Source organism: Somniosus microcephalus, chromosome 14, assembly GCF_052327205.1.
Source record: "Somniosus microcephalus isolate GS21.2 chromosome 14, FLI_Smic_1.0, whole genome shotgun sequence".
Classification (NCBI taxonomy): Eukaryota; Metazoa; Chordata; class Chondrichthyes; order Squaliformes; family Somniosidae; genus Somniosus; species Somniosus microcephalus.
The window spans coordinates 5395591-5412789 of record NC_141000.1 but is presented as its reverse complement, the minus strand read 5'-3'; the positions used below and the strand labels follow the sequence as shown (position 1 = coordinate 5412789).

Below are 17199 nucleotides of genomic sequence, written 5' to 3'. Positions count from 1 at the left end.
GAATTCCAGAGCTTCGGAAGCTGAAGGCACGGCCGCCAACGGTGGAGCGATTAAAATCGTGGCTGCTCAAGAGGCCAGAATTAGAGGAAAACAGATATCTCGGGGGGTTGTGGGGCTGGAGGAGATTACAGAGAGAGGGAGAGGTGAGGCCATGGAGGGATTTGAAAACAAGGATGAGAATTTTAAAATCCAGGCGTTGCTTAACCGGGGAGAGCCAATGTGGGTCAGCGAGCACAGGGGTGATGGGTGAACGGGACTTGGTGCGAGTTAGGACACGGGGCAGTGAGCACAAGGGGGTGATGGGTGAACGGGACTGGGTGTGAGTTAGGACACGGGGCAGTGAGCACAGGGGGTGATGGGTGAACGGGACTGGGTGTGAGTTAGGACATGGGGCAGTGAGCACAGGGGGTGATGGGTGAACAGGACTGGGTGTGAGTTAGGACACGGGGCAGTGAGCACAGGGGTGATGGGTGAACAGGACTGGGTGTGAGTTAGGACACGGGGCAGTGAGCACAGGGGGTGATGGGTGAACGGGACTGGGTGCGAGTTAGGGCACGGGGCAGTGAGCACAGGGGGTGATGGGTGAACGGGACTGGGTGTGAGTTAGGACACGGGGCAGTGAGCACGGGGTGATGGGTGAACGGGACTGGGTGTGAGTTAGGACACGGGGCAGTGAGCACAGGGGGTGATGGGTGAACGGGACTCGGTGCGAGTTAGGACACGGGGCAGTGAGCACAGTGGGTGATGGGTGAACGGGACTGGGTGTGAGTTAGGACACGGGGCAGTGAGCACAGGGGGTGATGGGTGAACAGGACTGGGTGTGAGTTAGGACACGGGGCAGTGAGCACAGGGGGTGATGAGTGAACGGGACTGGGTGTGAGTTAGGACACGGGGCAGTGAGCACAGGGGGTGATGGGTGAACGGGACTGGGTGCGAGTTAGGACACGGGGCAGTGAGCACAGGGGGTGATGGGTGAACGGGACTGGGTGTGAGTTAGGACACGGGGCAGTGAGCACAGGGGGTGATGGGTGAACGGGACTGGGTGTGAGTTAGGACACGGGGCAGTGAGCACAGGGGGTGATGGGTGAACGGGACTGGGTGTGAGTTAGGACACGGGGCAGTGAGCACAGGGGGTGATGGGTGAACGGGACTTGGTGCGAGTTAGGACATGGGGCAGTGAGCACAGTGGGTGATGGGTGAACGGGACTCGGTGCGAGTTAGGACATGGGGCAGTGAGCACAGGGGGTGATGGGCGAACGGGACTGGGTGTGAGTTAGGACATGGGGCAGTGAGCACAGTGGGTGATGGGTGAACGGGACTCGGTGTGAGTTAGGACATGGGGCAGTGAGCACAGGGGGTGATGGGTGAACGGGACTTGGTGCGAGTTAGGACACGGGGCAGTGAGCACAGGGGGTGATGGGTGAACGGGACTTGGTGCGAGTTAGGACACGGGGCAGTGAGCACAGGGGGTGATGGGTGAACGGGACTGGGTGCGAGTTCGGACACGGGGCACTGAGCACGGGGTGATGGGTGAACGGGACTGGGTGCGAGTTAGGACACGGGGCAGTGAGCACAGGGGGTGATGGGTGAACGGGACTTGGTGCGAGTTAGGACACGGGGCAGTGAGCACGGGGTGATGGGTGAACGGGTCTGGGTGTGAGTTAGGACACGGGGCAGTGAGCACAGGGGGTGATGGGTGAACGGGACTCGGTGCGAGTTAGGACACGGGGCAGTGAGCACGGGGTGATGGGTGAACGGGACTTGGTGCGAGTTAGGACACGGGGCAGTCAGCACGGGGTGATGGGTGAACGGGACTGGGTGTGAGTTAGGACACGGGGCAGTAAGCACAGGGGGTGATGGGTGAACGGGACTGGGTGCGAGTTAGGACACGGGGCAGTGAGCACAGGGGGTGATGGGTGAACGGGACTGGGTGTGAGTTAGGGCACGGGGCAGTGAGCACAGGGGGTGATGGGTGAACGGGACTAGGTGTGAGTTAGGACACGGGGCAGTGAGCACAGAGGGTGATGGGTGAACGGGACTGGGTGTGAGTTAGGACACGGGGCAGTGAGCACAGGGGGTGATGGGTGAACGGGACTGGGTGTGAGTTAGGACACGGGGCAGTGAGCACAGGGGGTGATGGGTGAACGGGACTGGGTGTGAGTTAGGACACGGCGCAGTGAGCACAGGGGGTGATGGGTGAACGGGACTGGGTGCGAGTTAGGGCACGGGGCGGCCGAGTTTTGGATGAGCTCAAGTTTGCGGAGGGTGGAATGTGGGACGATGTAAACTGTAAGGCCGCCAAACCAAACCTTTGCACAGGGCCCCCACAAACCAAACACCGCTCCTAAATAGAACAACATAGAGAATAACAGAATGGGCGAATAGGAGAAAGGGCAAATAATTCAGACTGTGAGAGCCCCACCTAAGGTGAGCGGGTAAGAAAATGGAGGAAGTTTTATCAAAGTTGAATTGCTGAAATCACGTAATGAATGAGTCATTACCCATAAGAAAGAAGAAAACAGATTAATACCCTGGGTGCAGACCCCACCCCTGGCCAGAACTGTGCTCTGACCAACAGTCTACGATCCAAAACCAGCCCTGCTCCCCTGGCCACCACTGGGCAGAGCCCTTGGTGTTGAACCCTTTTTGTCTCTTTACTGGATTGGATGTCATCTTACGAAAAATCTTCACCTTGTAAAGAATGTGTACTTTGTACTGATGTTCCAATTTACTTTCCAAAAGCTAACTATCAATACCTCCATTTTAGAGCTTCTCTTGATCCAAAGCCAGCTACCTTCATGCAATTTACCTTTCAAGTGATGGACAAAAGTCAACAATTCTATGGCAGGTCACACTGTTAAAGAAAGACTTGCATTTATATAGTGATTTTCACAACCTCAGAACATCCCAAAGCGCTTTCCAGCCAATGAAGTACTTTTTGCAGTGTAGTCACTGTTGTAATGTAGGAAACGTGGCAGCCAATTTGCGCACAGCAAGCTCCCACAAACAGCAATGTGATAATGACCAGGACACCAGGAAAAACTCCCCTGCTCTTCTTCAGAATAGTGCTGCGGGATCGTTTATGTTCACCTGAGAGGCCAGACGGGGCCTTGTTTTCTCATCCAAAAGACAGCACATCCGAGAGTGCGGCGCTCCCTCAGTACTGCCCCTCCGACAGTGCAGCGCTCCCTCATTACTGCCCCTCCGACAGTGCAGCGCTCCCTCAGTACTGCCCCTTCGACAGTGCAGCGCTCCCTCAGTACTGCCCCTCCGACAGTAGGGCGCTCCCTCAGCACTGACCCTCCGACAGTGCAGCGCTCCCTCAATGCTGCCCCTCCGACAGTGCGGCGCTCCGTCAGTACAGCCCCTCCGACAGTGCGGCACTCCCTCAGCACTGCCCCGCCAACAGTGCAGCACTCCCTGAGTACTGCCCCTCCGACAGTGCAGCACTCCCTCAGTACTGCCCCTCCGACAGTGCAGCACTCCCTGAGTACTGCCCCTCCGACAGTGCGGCGCTCCCTCAGCACTGCCCCTCCGACAGTGCAGCGCTCCCTCAATGCTGCCCCTCTGACAGTGCAGCGCTCCCTCAATGCTGCCCCTCTGACAGTGCAGCACTCCCTCAGTACAGCCCCTCCGACAGTGCGGCACTCCCTCAGCACTGCCCCGCCGACAGTGCAGCGCTCCGTCAGTACTGCCCCTCCGACAGTGCAGCCCTCCCTCAGTACTGACCCTCCAACAGTGCGGCCCTCCCTCAGTACTGCCCCTCCGACAGTGCAGCGCTCCGTCAGTACTGCCCCTCCGACAGTGCGGCCCTCCCTCAGTACTGACCCTCCGACAGTGCGGCCCTCCCTCAGTACTGCCCCTCCGACAGTGCGGCGCTCCGTCAGTACTGCCCCTCCGACAGTGCGGCCCTCCCTCAGTACTGCCCCTCCGACAGTGCGGCCCTCCCTCAGTACTGACCCTCCGACAGTGCGGCCCTCCCTCAGTACTGCCCCTCTGACAGTGCAGCGCTCCCTCAGTACTGCCCCTCCGACAGTGCGGCGCTCCCTCAGTACTGCCCCTCCGACAGTGCGGCCCTCCCTCAGTACTGCCCCTCCGACAGTGCGGCCCTCCCTCAGTACTGCCCCTCTGACAGTGCAGCGCTCCCTCAGTACTGCCCCTCCGACAGTGCGGCGCTCCCTCAGTACTGCCCCTCCGACAGTGCGGCGCTCCCTCAGTACTGCCCCTCCGACAGTGCGCCGCTCCCTCAGTACTGCCCCTCCGACAGTGTAGCTCTCCCTCAGTACTGCCCTGGGAGTGTCAGCCTGGATTCTGTGCTCAAGTCTCTGGAGTGGGACCTGAGCCCACAGCCCTCTGACTCCGAGTTGAGAGACAGTAATAGCTGCAGTGCTATCAATCCAACGCTGCCAGCTTCACAGCTCACCAGGAATTTCTGCAGGCTTATTTTTAATCTCATTGAGGCATACGGCATACTTCAGACACCAGCAATCTTTCCATGAAACTCTCAAATCACATAAAATCAGCCTTGGTGCACCACAATAACATTTGAATACATGAACCCAGCTTCAGTTTGCATTGTTGGTTCAATTCACCTAAGCCCACCAAATATGAACATCAGATTGAAGTGCTAATATCTAAGGTTTGCTGTACTGTACCAATATAAAGAATGCTTTTAGGATTTTGCTACACATGGCACACAGTGGAAATCTCTCCCATTGTCTGATTTCCGAATTAAAATTGAAGGACATTTTTTTCAAAAATGTACTCTGCTCTGGTACATTTACAGAACAAACCAGATTGATCTACGGCAAAACAAATCCACGTACCGGTGAGCTGAGCCAAGCAAATCCTGGGTGTTTGTCCCAAATTGATTGGAGATTTGCTTGGATTTCTAGCCCTGATTACACTTGTCCTCAACATTTATTTATGTCGTCCTATACATTAAAGCTGTATATCATCATCTCAGCCATTTGCATGCTTGTTGAGATGAGTGCAGCTATTTCCCAGTGACGTGCCTGAAACTGAAACCGCCATCATCACGAGCATGCCTTTCTGATAGCGCATGCATCTAGCAATGGAAAATAGCATTGTGACATAAACAGTCCCTCTCCCTGGCATCTGTCTGAGGCTGAACCAGACCGTTCACAACCTTGGTGTCATATTTAACCCCGAGGTGAGCTTCCGACCACATATCCGCGCCATCGCTAAGATATTTCCACCTCCGGAATATCACCTGACACCGCCCTTACCTCAGCTCATCCGCTGCTGAAACCCTCATCCATGCCTTTGTTACCTCTAGACTTGACTATTCCAACGCACTCCTGGCTGGCCTCCCACATTCCACCCTACGTAAACTTGAGGTCATCCAAAACTCGGCTACCCGTGTCCTAATTCGCACCAAGTCCCGTTCACCCGTCACCCCCTGTGCTCGCTGCCCCGTGTCCTAACTCACACCCAGTCCCGTTCACCCGTCACCCCCTGTGCTCACTGCCCCGTGTCCTAACTCACACCCAGTCCCGTTCACCCATCACCCCCTGTGCTCACTGCCCCGTGTCCTAATTCGCACCAAGTCCCGTTCACCCGTCACCCCTGTGCTCGCTGACCTACATTGACTCCTGGTCCAGCAACGCCTTGATTTTAAAATTCACATCCTTGTTTTCAAATCCCTCCATGGCCTCCACCCTCCCTATCTCTGTAATCTCCTCCAGCCCCACAACACCCACCCCCCCCACCCCCGAGATATCTGCGCTCCTCTAACTCTGGGCTCTTGCACATCCCCGATTTTAATCGCTTTACCATTGCCGGCCGTGCCTTCAGCTGCCTAGGCCCTAAGCTCTGGAATTCCTTCCCTAAACCTCTCCGCCTCTCCACCTCTCTTAAGACACTCCTTAAAACCTACCTCTGTGACATCTGCCCTAATATCTCCTTATGTGGCTCGGTGTCAAATTTAGTTTGATAATTGCTCCTGTGAAGCGCCTTGGGACGTTTTACTATGTTAAAGGCACTATATAAATACAAGCTGTTGTTGTTGACGATGATGACGATAGGACCATCGGTGTGTGTGTGTCCACAAACGCAAACTGAATTGTTGCCACAATGGAAAGATCAACATATATCTTCCACCATGACCGTCAGTGTGGAGCGGTAATATTTTGGATATTATTGGCCGGGATTTTGCGGTGGTAATGACGACAAAACTGTGGGTGTTCGCCGCCATTACTCTCCTGAAAGAGCCGGCTCCTTCTGGACCAGCGCAGGCGCAGATACAGGCGGGAATCCTGAGGCTGCTGTCAGTCATTGCCTGCTCCTCCGCAGGTCGTGCTGTGGAACTCTGCACTGACGGCAATCGATTCAAATCACAGGTCCTGACGGAAACGTTCCCTGTTACACTGGAATATCGCTGTTAAACCCGCCGGAAAAGTTGAAAGAGGTGTAATTACGTTTTTAGCGGCGCACTGACTGAGGAGCAACCGTTCTGGCCCTGAAAAACTAACCTTATGTTTGTGGAATGTCAGATGTTTCTATTAATATGATAACAATTACACGGCTTTTAATATGCCCCCCCACCCCGCTGCCCGGCCCCAGGCAAACCGGCCAGGATCCTGGGCCAGAAGAGGCCAAGCAAATAAGTCTTCGGGGGAAGAATTCGGTTGCTTTGCGCCTCCCATTAGCGCCCTAAGAGGCGCTAACGGGGCGCAAAGCAACTAGCGCCCGGGTGCAGCACCACCAACGCCTCCCACGAAATTCAGTGGGAGGTTAGCGGCGGTGGTAACCATTAGCGCCCTGCGTCGATGCGCCGCCGGCAATGATGTCATCGCCGTGCGCAGCACCCTGCTCACACCCCAGCCGCGATCTTCGGTAGCGTCCCCTGACTTACCGCTGGACGCTATGTCCGACGGGGTCAGGGAGGCCTACCTGCGGCCGGGGCGACGCTATTTAAAGGCAAGGTCCCAGGCGGCCATTTTTGTTGCTGGCCGCCTGCCAGCACCTGCCTCCGTTGCCGTCCCCGGCCTCTTGACCCGCCCCCCGCGGAGTGCCGGCTGCACTCCGTGAGCCCAGCACTTCTCTTGAGTGCCGGGCTCTTTGCCGGCACTCCCGATCCCCAGTGGCCCAGCTGGGCCCCGGGTCGTGCTGCGCAAGGCTCCTCCCCTTTAAGAAGGGGAGGAAGGCCTGCAGTACCGCAGTGCGGCATGCCACGATATTTTGTCTTGGCGCCCCAAGAGGGAGGCGGGGCACTTCTAGTAGCTTACCTCTTGGGACGCTACCGCTCAATTTTGGCGGTGGGGCGCTAATTTTTCCGGGGTGCCAAAAGTTAGCGCCCCAAAGGGGACTCGACTCAATTTCCCCCCCTTAAAGTTTTAATTTAGGTTTCCTTGTAGGACAGGAGTGCTTCTCTGGGCCTCACGTGGAGGCCTCCAGCCTCCCTTACCCTAGGCTTCCCCCACCCCACCCCTACAATCGCCTCCAGAGAGTGTCTCTCCCACCCCCCCCCCCACCCCACTGACGGCCAGAGACCGTTCCCACAGATCCCCGACTGCGACCTCCTGCCCTCCGACTAGGTAGTCAAAATTCATGCTGGATTTTTGCCCCCGTTTGGATTTGGACCTGGCAAGAGGTAGGAACTCTAATCTTACGGTATTGTTTAGTTAGTAAACCTTTACCAGTATGAAAAGAGCTCCGTGTTGAATTGGAGTGGTTATAGTTTGCACTAAAGGATATTTATTCCCCCATCTTTTTATGACCCAGGGGCCCTGACTGGGACACTAATGTTGGGGGACAGAATTGTGCAACAGTACGAAGCCTGATGACGGAGCTGTACAGTAAGGCCGGTCATAACCGCGAGTGGGGATTGATCCGCAACATTTCAGGCATGCTCAGGAAGAGGATTGAAGTCCTTGCTGAGGTACGTGGGACCACCATTAGTGAGGTGTGTGAGCACCACCATTAGTGTGGTGTGTGGGACCACCATTAGTGAGGTGTGTGGGCACCACCATTAGTGAGGTTTGTGAGCACCACCATTAGTGAGGTGTGTGGGCACCACCATTAGTGAGGTTTGTGAGCACCACCATTAGTGAGGTGTGTGGGACCACCATTAGTGAGGTGTGTGGGACCACCATTAGTGAGGTGTGTGAGCATCACCATTAGTGAGGTGTGTGGGACCACCATTAGTGAGGTGTGTGGGACCACCATTAGTGAGGTGTATGGGCACCACCATTAGTGAGGTGTGTGGGACCACCATTAGTGAGGTGTGTGAGCACCACCATTAGTGAGGTGTGTGAGCACCACCATTAGTGAGGTGTGTGGGCACCACCATTAGTGAGGTGTGTGGGACCACCATTAGTGAGGTGTGTGAGCACCACCATTAGTGAGGTGTGCGAGCACCACCATTAGTGAGGTGTGTGGGACCACCATTAGTGAGGTGTGTGAGCATCACCATTAGTGAGGTGTGTGGGACCACCATTAGTGAGGTGTGTGGGACCACCATTAGTGAGGTGTGTGGGACCACCATTAGTGAGGTGTGTGAGCACCGCCATTAGTGAGGTGTGTGGGACCACCATTAGTGAGGTGTGTGGGCACCACCATTAGTGAGGTGTGTGGGCACCACCATTAGTGAGGTGTGTGAGCACCGCCATTAGTGAGGTGTGTGGGACCACCATTAGTGAGGTGTGTGTGGGACCACCATTAGTGAGGTGTGTGGGCACCACCATTAGTGAGGTGTGTGAGCACCACCATTAGTGAGGTGTGTGGGACCACCATTAGTGAGGTGTGTGGGCACCACCATTAGTGAGGTGTGTGAGCACCGCCATTAGTGAGGTGTGTGGGACCACCATTAGTGAGGTGTGTGTGGGACCACCATTAGTGAGGTGTGTGTGGGACCACCATTAGTGAGGTGTGTGGGCACCACCATTAGTGAGGTGTGTGAGCACCACCATTAGTGAGTTGTGTGAGCACCACCATTAGTGAGGTGTGCGGGCACCACCATTAATGAGGTGTGCGGGCACCACCATTAGTGAGGTGTGTGGGGCCACCATTAGTGAGGTGTGTGAGCACCACCATTAGTGAGGTGTGTGGGCACCACCATTAGTGAGGTGTGCGAGCACCACCATTAGTGAGGTGTGTGGGACCACCATTAGTGAGGTGTGTGGGCACCACCATTAGTGAGGTGTGTGGGACCACCATTAGTGAGGTGTGTGGGACCACCATTAGTGAGGTGTGTGGGCACCACCATTAGTGAGGTGTTTGGGACCACCATTAGTGAGGTGTGTGGGCACCACCATTAGTGAGGTGTGTGGGACCACCATTAGTGAGGTGTGTGGGACCACCATTAGTGAGGTGTGTGGGACCACCATTAGTGAGGTGTGGGGGCACCACCATTAGTGAGGTGTGGGGGCACCACCATTAGTGAGGTGTGTGAGCATCACCATTAGTGAGGTGTGTGAGCACCACCATTAGTGAGGTGTGGGGGCACCACCATTAGTGAGGTGTGTGGGACCACCATTAGTGAGGTGTGTGGGACCACCATTAGTGAGGTGTGTGGGCACCACCATTAGTGAGGTGTGGGGGCACCACCATTAGTGAGGTGTGGGGGCACCACCATTAGTGAGGTGTGTGAGCATCACCATTAGTGAGGTGTGCGGGGACCACCATTAGTGAGGTGTGCGGGCACCACCATTAGTGAGGTGTGCGGGGACCACCATTAGTGAGGTGTGTGGGACCACCATTAGTGAGGTGTGTGGGACCACCATTAGTGAGGTGTGTGGGACCACCATTAGTGAGGTGTGTGGGCACCACCATTAGTGAGGTGTGGGGGCACCACCATTAGTGAGGTGTGGGGGCACCACCATTAGTGAGGTGTGTGAGCATCACCATTAGTGAGGTGTGCGGGGACCACCATTAGTGAGGTGTGCGGGCACCACCATTAGTGAGGTGTGTGGGACCACCATTAGTGAGGTGTGAGGGACCACCATTAGTGAGGTGTGCGGGGACCACCATTAGTGAGGTGTGCGGGGACCACCATTAGTGAGGTGTGCGGGGACCACCATTAGTGAGGTGTGCGGGGACCACCATTAGTGAGGTGTGCGGGGACCACCATTAGTGAGGTGTGCGGGGACCACCATTAGTGAGGTGTGCGGGGACCACCATTAGTGAGGTGTGCGGGCACCACCATTAGTGAGGTGTGTGGGACCACCATTAGTGAGGTGTGTGGGACCACCATTAGTGAGGTGTGCGGGCACCACCATTAGTGAGGTGTGCGGGCACCACCATTAGTGAGGTGTGTGGGGCCACCATTAGTGAGTTATGTGGGACCACCATAAGTGAGGTGTGTGGGCACCACCATTAGCGTGCTGCTGTGAGTCAGACTGTGGAGCACTGATCTTTGCGCCTGGATGGTTAGGCTACTAAAGTAACATATTTAAAACTCTCGCGATGAGACTTGTCCAAACAGATAGGATGAAGGGTCTGTCATGGTTGAAGCACTCTCCATTGTGTTTTGGCGTATATCTGAGCTCTCGGGTGGTGGTTATAGATCACCTCGAATATGGTCTGTGAGATATTGTCATGCAGGATTATCCGCGTTAATAGCCGAGTAGATTTTGCAATAAGGAATGCTATGTAAGTGTTGAGAATGGTTTTGAATCGGATTAATTCCTAGGTTTTCAATGTTAGTGCTTCTTCCCATCTATTTTATTTGCCATTTGAAAGTGTCTGACTGTGCTACCTGTTTGATGTGTAGGCTTGTACAGACCTTTTGTCACATCAGAAGCAGTTGACTGTTGGTCTTCCCCCAGAACCACGTGAGAGGACCATCACAGCGTGAGTATTTTCAACTGATTTATTAGGGTTTTGATAAGGAGGGGTGAATAAGGAGAAACTGTTTCCACTGGCAGGACGTTCAGTATGCAGAGGACACAGATCATTGGCAAAAGAACCATAAGAACATAAGAATTAGGAGCAGGAGTAGGCCATTCGGCCCCTCGAGCCTGCTCCGCCATTCAATGAGATCGTAGCTGATCTTCGACTTCAACTCCACTTTCCCACCTGATCTCCATATTCCCTGATTCCCGAGAGTCCAAAAATCTATCGATCGCAGCCTTGAATATATTCATGGTGTGGAGATGCCGGAGTTGGACTGGGGTGGACAAATGTAAGAAGTCACACGACACCAGGTTATAGTCCAACAGCTTTATTTGAAATCACAAGCTTTCGGAGCGCTGCTCCTTCTTCAGGTGAAGTGGAGAAATGCCGAGGTGTGATAAATGACAGTTGGAAAGGTTACCTGTAAACATCTGACATGATTCTCTGACTATATAAGCTGTGTCTTTATGCATTTCTCCACTTCACCTGAAGAAGGAGCAGCGCTCCGAAAGCTTGTGATTTCAAATAAAGCTGTTGGACTATAACCTGGTGTTGTGTGACTTCTTACATTTGAATATATTCAGTGATTGAGCCTCCACAGCCCTCTGGGGTAGAGAATTCCAAAGATTCACAACCCTGAGTGAAGAGGTTTCTCCTCATCTCAGTCTTAAATGGCCGACCCCTTATCCTGAGACTATGCCCCCTAATTCTAGACTCTCCAGCCAGGGGAAACAACCTCTCAGCATCTACCCTATAAATATCCTTCAGAATCTTGTATGTTTCAATGAGATCACCTCTCATTCTGCTAAACTCGAGAGTATCGGCCCATTCTACACAATCTCTCCTCATAGGACAGCCCTCTCATCCCAGGAATCAATCCAGTGAACCTTCGTTGCATCGCCTCCAAGGCAAGTATATCCTTCCTTAGATAATGAGACCAAAACTGTGCCCAGTACTCCAGGTGTGGTCTCACCAAGGCCCTGTACAATTGTAGCAAGACTTCCTTACTCTTATACTCCAACCCCCTTGCAATAAAGGCCAACATGCCATTTGCCTTCCTTGTTGCTTGCTGTACCTGCAGGCTAACTCCCTGTGTTTCCTGTACGAGGACACCTAAATCTCTCTGAACACCAACATTTAATAGTTTCTCACCATTTAAAGAATGTTCTGTTTTTCTATTCTTCCTACCAAAGTGAATAACCTCACATTTCCCCACATTTTACTCCATCTGCCACCTTATTGTCCACTTACTTATCCTGTCTATATCCCTTTGTAGGCTCTTTGCGTCTTCCTCACAGCTTACTGTCCCAAAGGGGAGACGAGGAGAAATGTTTTTACGCAGTGAGTTGTTGTGATCTGAAAGGGCGGTGGAAGCAGATTCAATAGTAACATTCAAAAGGGAATTGGAGAAATAGTTGAAAAGGAAAAACTGCAGGGCTATGGGGAGAAAGCAGGGGGAGTGGGACTAATTAGATCGTCTTTCAAAGAGCTGGCACAGGCACGATGGGCCGAATGGCCTCCTGTGCTGTAAGATTCGATGAAGTTAATATCCATTGGGCTTCCACAATATAATAAATTATAATCAGTAAGTATTTTACTTGTTACCAAGACAACTGGAATTGTATAGCAATGTGCACCATAACTACTTGCTGAGGCCAAGGCCCACTTGCTATTGGATTTGCGTTTGCTCAAACTCGCTACACTCGGGACTCCAGCCACCAGCGGGTATTTCAGCAGTCTTGTTTAAGATAGTGACCATGTGGAACCAACACATCCAAACATTCAGATCGAAGGAGGCGCGTTAGAACTTAGCAATATCTTATTCTAACTCTTGAAATGTAATGCATAGCAAATTTTGCATTGTTTGTTAGTGTGTTTATAGTTTTCAAAATTTCTTAAATATGTTTGCATATATCAAACATTTTTGATGCATTATTATACATTATTGCATCTCACATCCACTGTATATCTTCATTTCCTCACAGTCTTAAACTGAAGTTTACCATATCTGGCCTAAACTGTATATTGTTAATGACACTTGGTCAAAAGCTAAGAATGTTTGTTAGCTTAAAAAATGCCCCTGGTTCCACTAATATAAATAGAATCAAGTTTTAACCACAAAATGTCTGTCGTCTTGGATCCACCTTAATCCCAAAGAGATTCTGCTTGCTCCTCCCCATCAGAAAGAGAATAGTCACTAGTTGGTCGCTGGCTTTCTTAGATAGACAGGGTATAAGTGTCAGCCTTGCCATAGTGGTAGCACCCTTATTTCTGAGTGAGAAGGTTGTGGGCTCAAGCCCCACTCTAGAGACTTGAGCACATGATCTAGGCTGACACTTAGACATAATCTGAGGTGCCGTCTTTCAGATGAGACGTTAAACCAAGGTTCTGTCCACCTTTTCGGGTGGATGTAAAAGATTCCATTGCTCTATTCAAAGAGGAGTTCTCCCAGTGTCCTGGTGAACATTTATCCCTCAACAGGATTAAAACAGATTTTCTGGTCATTTATCTCATTACTGTTTGTGGGACATTCTTGTGTACAAATTGGCTGCCGTGTTTGCCTGCATGTTGGCAAGGGACCTAAATAAGAGAGGATAAAATGACAAAAAAAAGTATGTATGGGAGGATTGAAAAATACATAAACAAGAATCGACGTTTACATAGAATTACATAGGATATATGGCACAGAAACAGGCCATTCGGCCCAACCAGTCCATGCCGGTGTTTATGCTCCACTCGAGCCTCCTCCCGTCTTTCCTCATCTAACTCTATCAGCATAACCCTCTATTCCCTTCTCCCTCATGTGCTTGTCTAGCCTCCCCTTAAATGCATCTATACTATTCGCTTCAACCACTCCCTGTGGTAGCGAGTTCCACATTCTCACCACTCTCTGGGTAAAGAAGTTTCTTCTGAATTCCCTATTGGATTTCTTGGTGACTATCTTATATTGATGGCCTCTAGTTATGCTCTTCCCCACAAGTGGAAACATTGGCCCCAATTTTCCCCGAGCCGTCAGGCGGGGTTTCAGGCGTGTGGGGGGGGGGGGGAATCCCGAATTTGGGGGTCCTGACACCATCCCGCCCAAAACCCCACCCCACGCAACTTTCAGGGGAGGCGGGTACCCGCCCCGCACTGGGACCCGCCGAAACCAGGCGGGAAGGGATTAGTGCCAATTAACTGCCTGTTAACAGGTAGTTAACAGGTAGTTTTTAGCCTAATCCCTATTTTGAGGGGTTTCGTGTGGGTTTCCCGACGGCTCCAAACCACACCAGGGTAGAGCAGGCGGGCCGTCGGGTTGAAGGAGTCGGCGCTCAGGTGAGTGATGGGTGCATGAGTGCAAAGGTAAGTGTGTTTGGTGTGTCTAAAGTGTGTAAAGAACTTTTACTTACCTGTACTTACCTTAACAGCCTTTCTTCCTGTAGCCGTCGGGAGCCCATCACTCAGCCGGAACTTAAAGCTGAACGGCTGCGATCTGTAAAAAGTGACAGCCTTCAGCTTTGAGTGCTGCTGAGAGTTCTATCTGAGTCTGTGCAGAAGGACTCATGTTAGAACTCAAACTGTCAGTGTTTGACAGCTTCAAACAGCTGTGAAACACTGATATTTCATCTGTCAAAAACTCTTGACAGATGAAATTGCAGTCTGTGACGTCACCTGTTGCCGGGTGGCCCTTAATTGGCCTGCTGAGCCCGCTGGGCGAGCTCAACAAGGTCAATCAAGGGAAAATCGCGCGGATTGGCCGGACGTCGATGTAGACGGGTCAAAAACCCGAAAGTTGAAGTCCCGCCTTCTTCCCGACAACTTCAGGAAAATCTACCCCATTCTCTCTGTATCCACTCTATCAAAACCTTTCAGAATTTTAAAGACCTCTATTAGGTCACCTCTCAGCCTTTTTTCAAGAGAAAAGAGACCCAGCCTGTTCATCCTTTCCTGATATGTATACCCTCCCATTTCTGGTATCATCCTTGTAAATCTTCTCTGCACCCTCTCCAGTGCCTCTATATCCATTTTATAATATGGCGACCAGAACTGTACGCAGTACTCCAAGTGTGGTCTAACCAAGTTTAGTATAACTTCTCTACTTTTCAATTCTATTCCTCTAGAAATAAACCCAAGTGCTTTGTTTGCTTTTTTTGTGACCTTGTTAACCGGTGTCGCTACTTTTAGATGATTTGTGTTTTGTACTCCCAGATCACTTTGCTCCTCTACCCCATTTAGATTCTTATTTTCCAAGTAATATGTGACCTCCTTATTTTTCTTCCCAAGTGTAATGGCTCACACTTATCTACGTTGAAATTCATTTGCCAATTATATGCTCATTCTGCAACTTTATTAATGTCTTCTTGTAATTTGTTGCAGCCCTCCTCAATCCCCCCCCCCCCAATTTGGTGTCTTCCACAAACTTAGTGTAACCCCTTCACGGTTCTCTAGCTATATGTGAGATGTGGTCTCTGTTGTAGACAGTATTCTATAGTCCAGTAAGGAGATCACTACTACAATGGCTTAATTCTAATTATCTTACTTTATAGTTTTAACGTCAGACAGTATAAGAAGAGTACAGGTCAATGAACTAAATTAGACATTTGCATACATTAGAATGAATCTAGACATAATAAACATACATTCTCCATTTACATGGATTCAAAGGAGAATCTGTCCCTGTGTCCAAATTCGAGTGCACTCTTTCGTTGGCGCGCTTAAGTTGGAGCTCATGGTATGTATAATGTCTGCAAGACTTACGACTCCGAACCCCTTCGTTGAATTCTCTTCACGATCACTGAATCCCACTTTGAGTTCTGGATGCAGAGCTACTAATACGAAGGGCGGCGGCCGAGTTTGGAAGCCCGGGACGGGATGCGGCAGCCATTTGCCTCCTGAGCCCTCTTTTCAGAGCTCCTGCCCTCTTTTCTTCCAGTCGCTCCCTTTTCCCGCTCGAAAAACCCCGACTCCACCCCTTCCTCCTGGGGTTTCTGCCTGGAGACTGCGCAGCCTCACTGTCTGCAACAGTTGATACTGGTGCAGAATTATGGAAAGTATGCTCTTAGTCACATTGTGTCCTTAAAAGTTCTTGCTGTACCTTCACATGGGCAACTTTAACCCAGGGATTTATAACAATGATAATACAGTGTCTAAGTTAAAGATTGATAACCATACTTAGCGTACATAACATTTCCAGTGGGTATTACACTCCCCCCCTACCAAATATAGGCATGTCCCCATGACTAATGAACTTTACACATAAGTGGTTGCATGCTTCCCAACCATGTATAAAGGGAGGTAACATATCGAACTGTAGGGGCTATCATTACACTTGGCACTCCTAGTGTACTGTATGTCAATCTTTCAGGAACCTTCTTAACTCGCTGTGAGCTCCTTATTTCGGATACCCGGTCTTCAGTTCCTTCAACTACGTTGGAGGCGTTGGTTCCTTTGTTATCATGCCTTTCAGTCTCTTTTATCTCCTTCTCGGAAGCATCTGGTTCTTCCCAGACCATGTCCAAGTCTGAGCTAAATGGTTCAGACAATTCATCCAGATTCTGTCTTATGCGTCTTTCTGGGAGGTTGTACCATAGATCCCATTCTTCATCTTCCGACTCATCAGGTTCTTCCATTCTTTAGGAACGAATGAATCTCCAAAGTTGAAGGAGGAGGGTGTCAGATCTCCAGTTGAGTTAACTTTGGACTCTTCCTTCACATGTGACGACAGTACATTTACAGGAAACAGATGCGCAATCGGCATTCCTTTCCTCAATGTGATTCCTTTGCCTGACATATTCCTCACGGTCACTGTAACTCTCCTTGACATCACAGCTGTCGGGGTCTGCAACTCTGGTCTCACCAGAAGCTCATTTGGGAACTGTGACTCTTCTGCAGGATCATCAGGTGATTCTATCAGAATGGCTTCAGTACCTGGCGTTCCAGGGAATTTTGGTATCCCAGGGATTCTAGCCACTCCTCCAGGACGCAGGGTGATAGGTTTGGCTTGAACGTACCACACAGTTCCTCTTTTGCTATCATCTACGTCGGAAGAAAGTTCAGGCAGTTTCTCAAAAGCCTTTTTGAAAACAGGGTGAATGTGTCTGGTGCTCAAGAAGTTTTCACCTCTCTGCTCTTTGCAGCTTGTCAGGAGTCGTCTCACTATGGGTGTATTACTGCCAACCAGTATGGAAACCTCACCTTTCACCATGGGGTCAGGGCAAACCAACACAAGTGCATCAATGGTCTCAGTGGTCCCTACATCAGCTTCCAAGAACTCCAACCTCAGCGACAAATAGCCATCATATGGGTAATCAGCAGGACTAAGGCCCCAGATCTGCAGAAGACTGATTGGGGTTAACGGCAAAT

At 51.4% G+C, this 17199-nt stretch overlaps 1 protein-coding gene across 2 annotated transcripts in view; it reads left to right on the top strand.

The window, feature by feature from the left end:
• Positions 1–17199, top strand: part of LOC147107294 (phosphorylase b kinase regulatory subunit alpha, liver isoform-like) — a 157293-nt gene that overhangs the window by 99123 nt on the left and 40971 nt on the right. For both annotated transcript variants that reach the window (XM_086006176.1, XM_086006175.1), the window contains 2 exons: positions 7747–7903; positions 10736–10815. In XM_086006176.1, coding sequence (XP_085862302.1) covers positions 7747–7903; positions 10736–10815 — 237 coding nt within the window. The remainder of the gene's footprint in view (positions 1–7746; positions 7904–10735; positions 10816–17199) is intronic.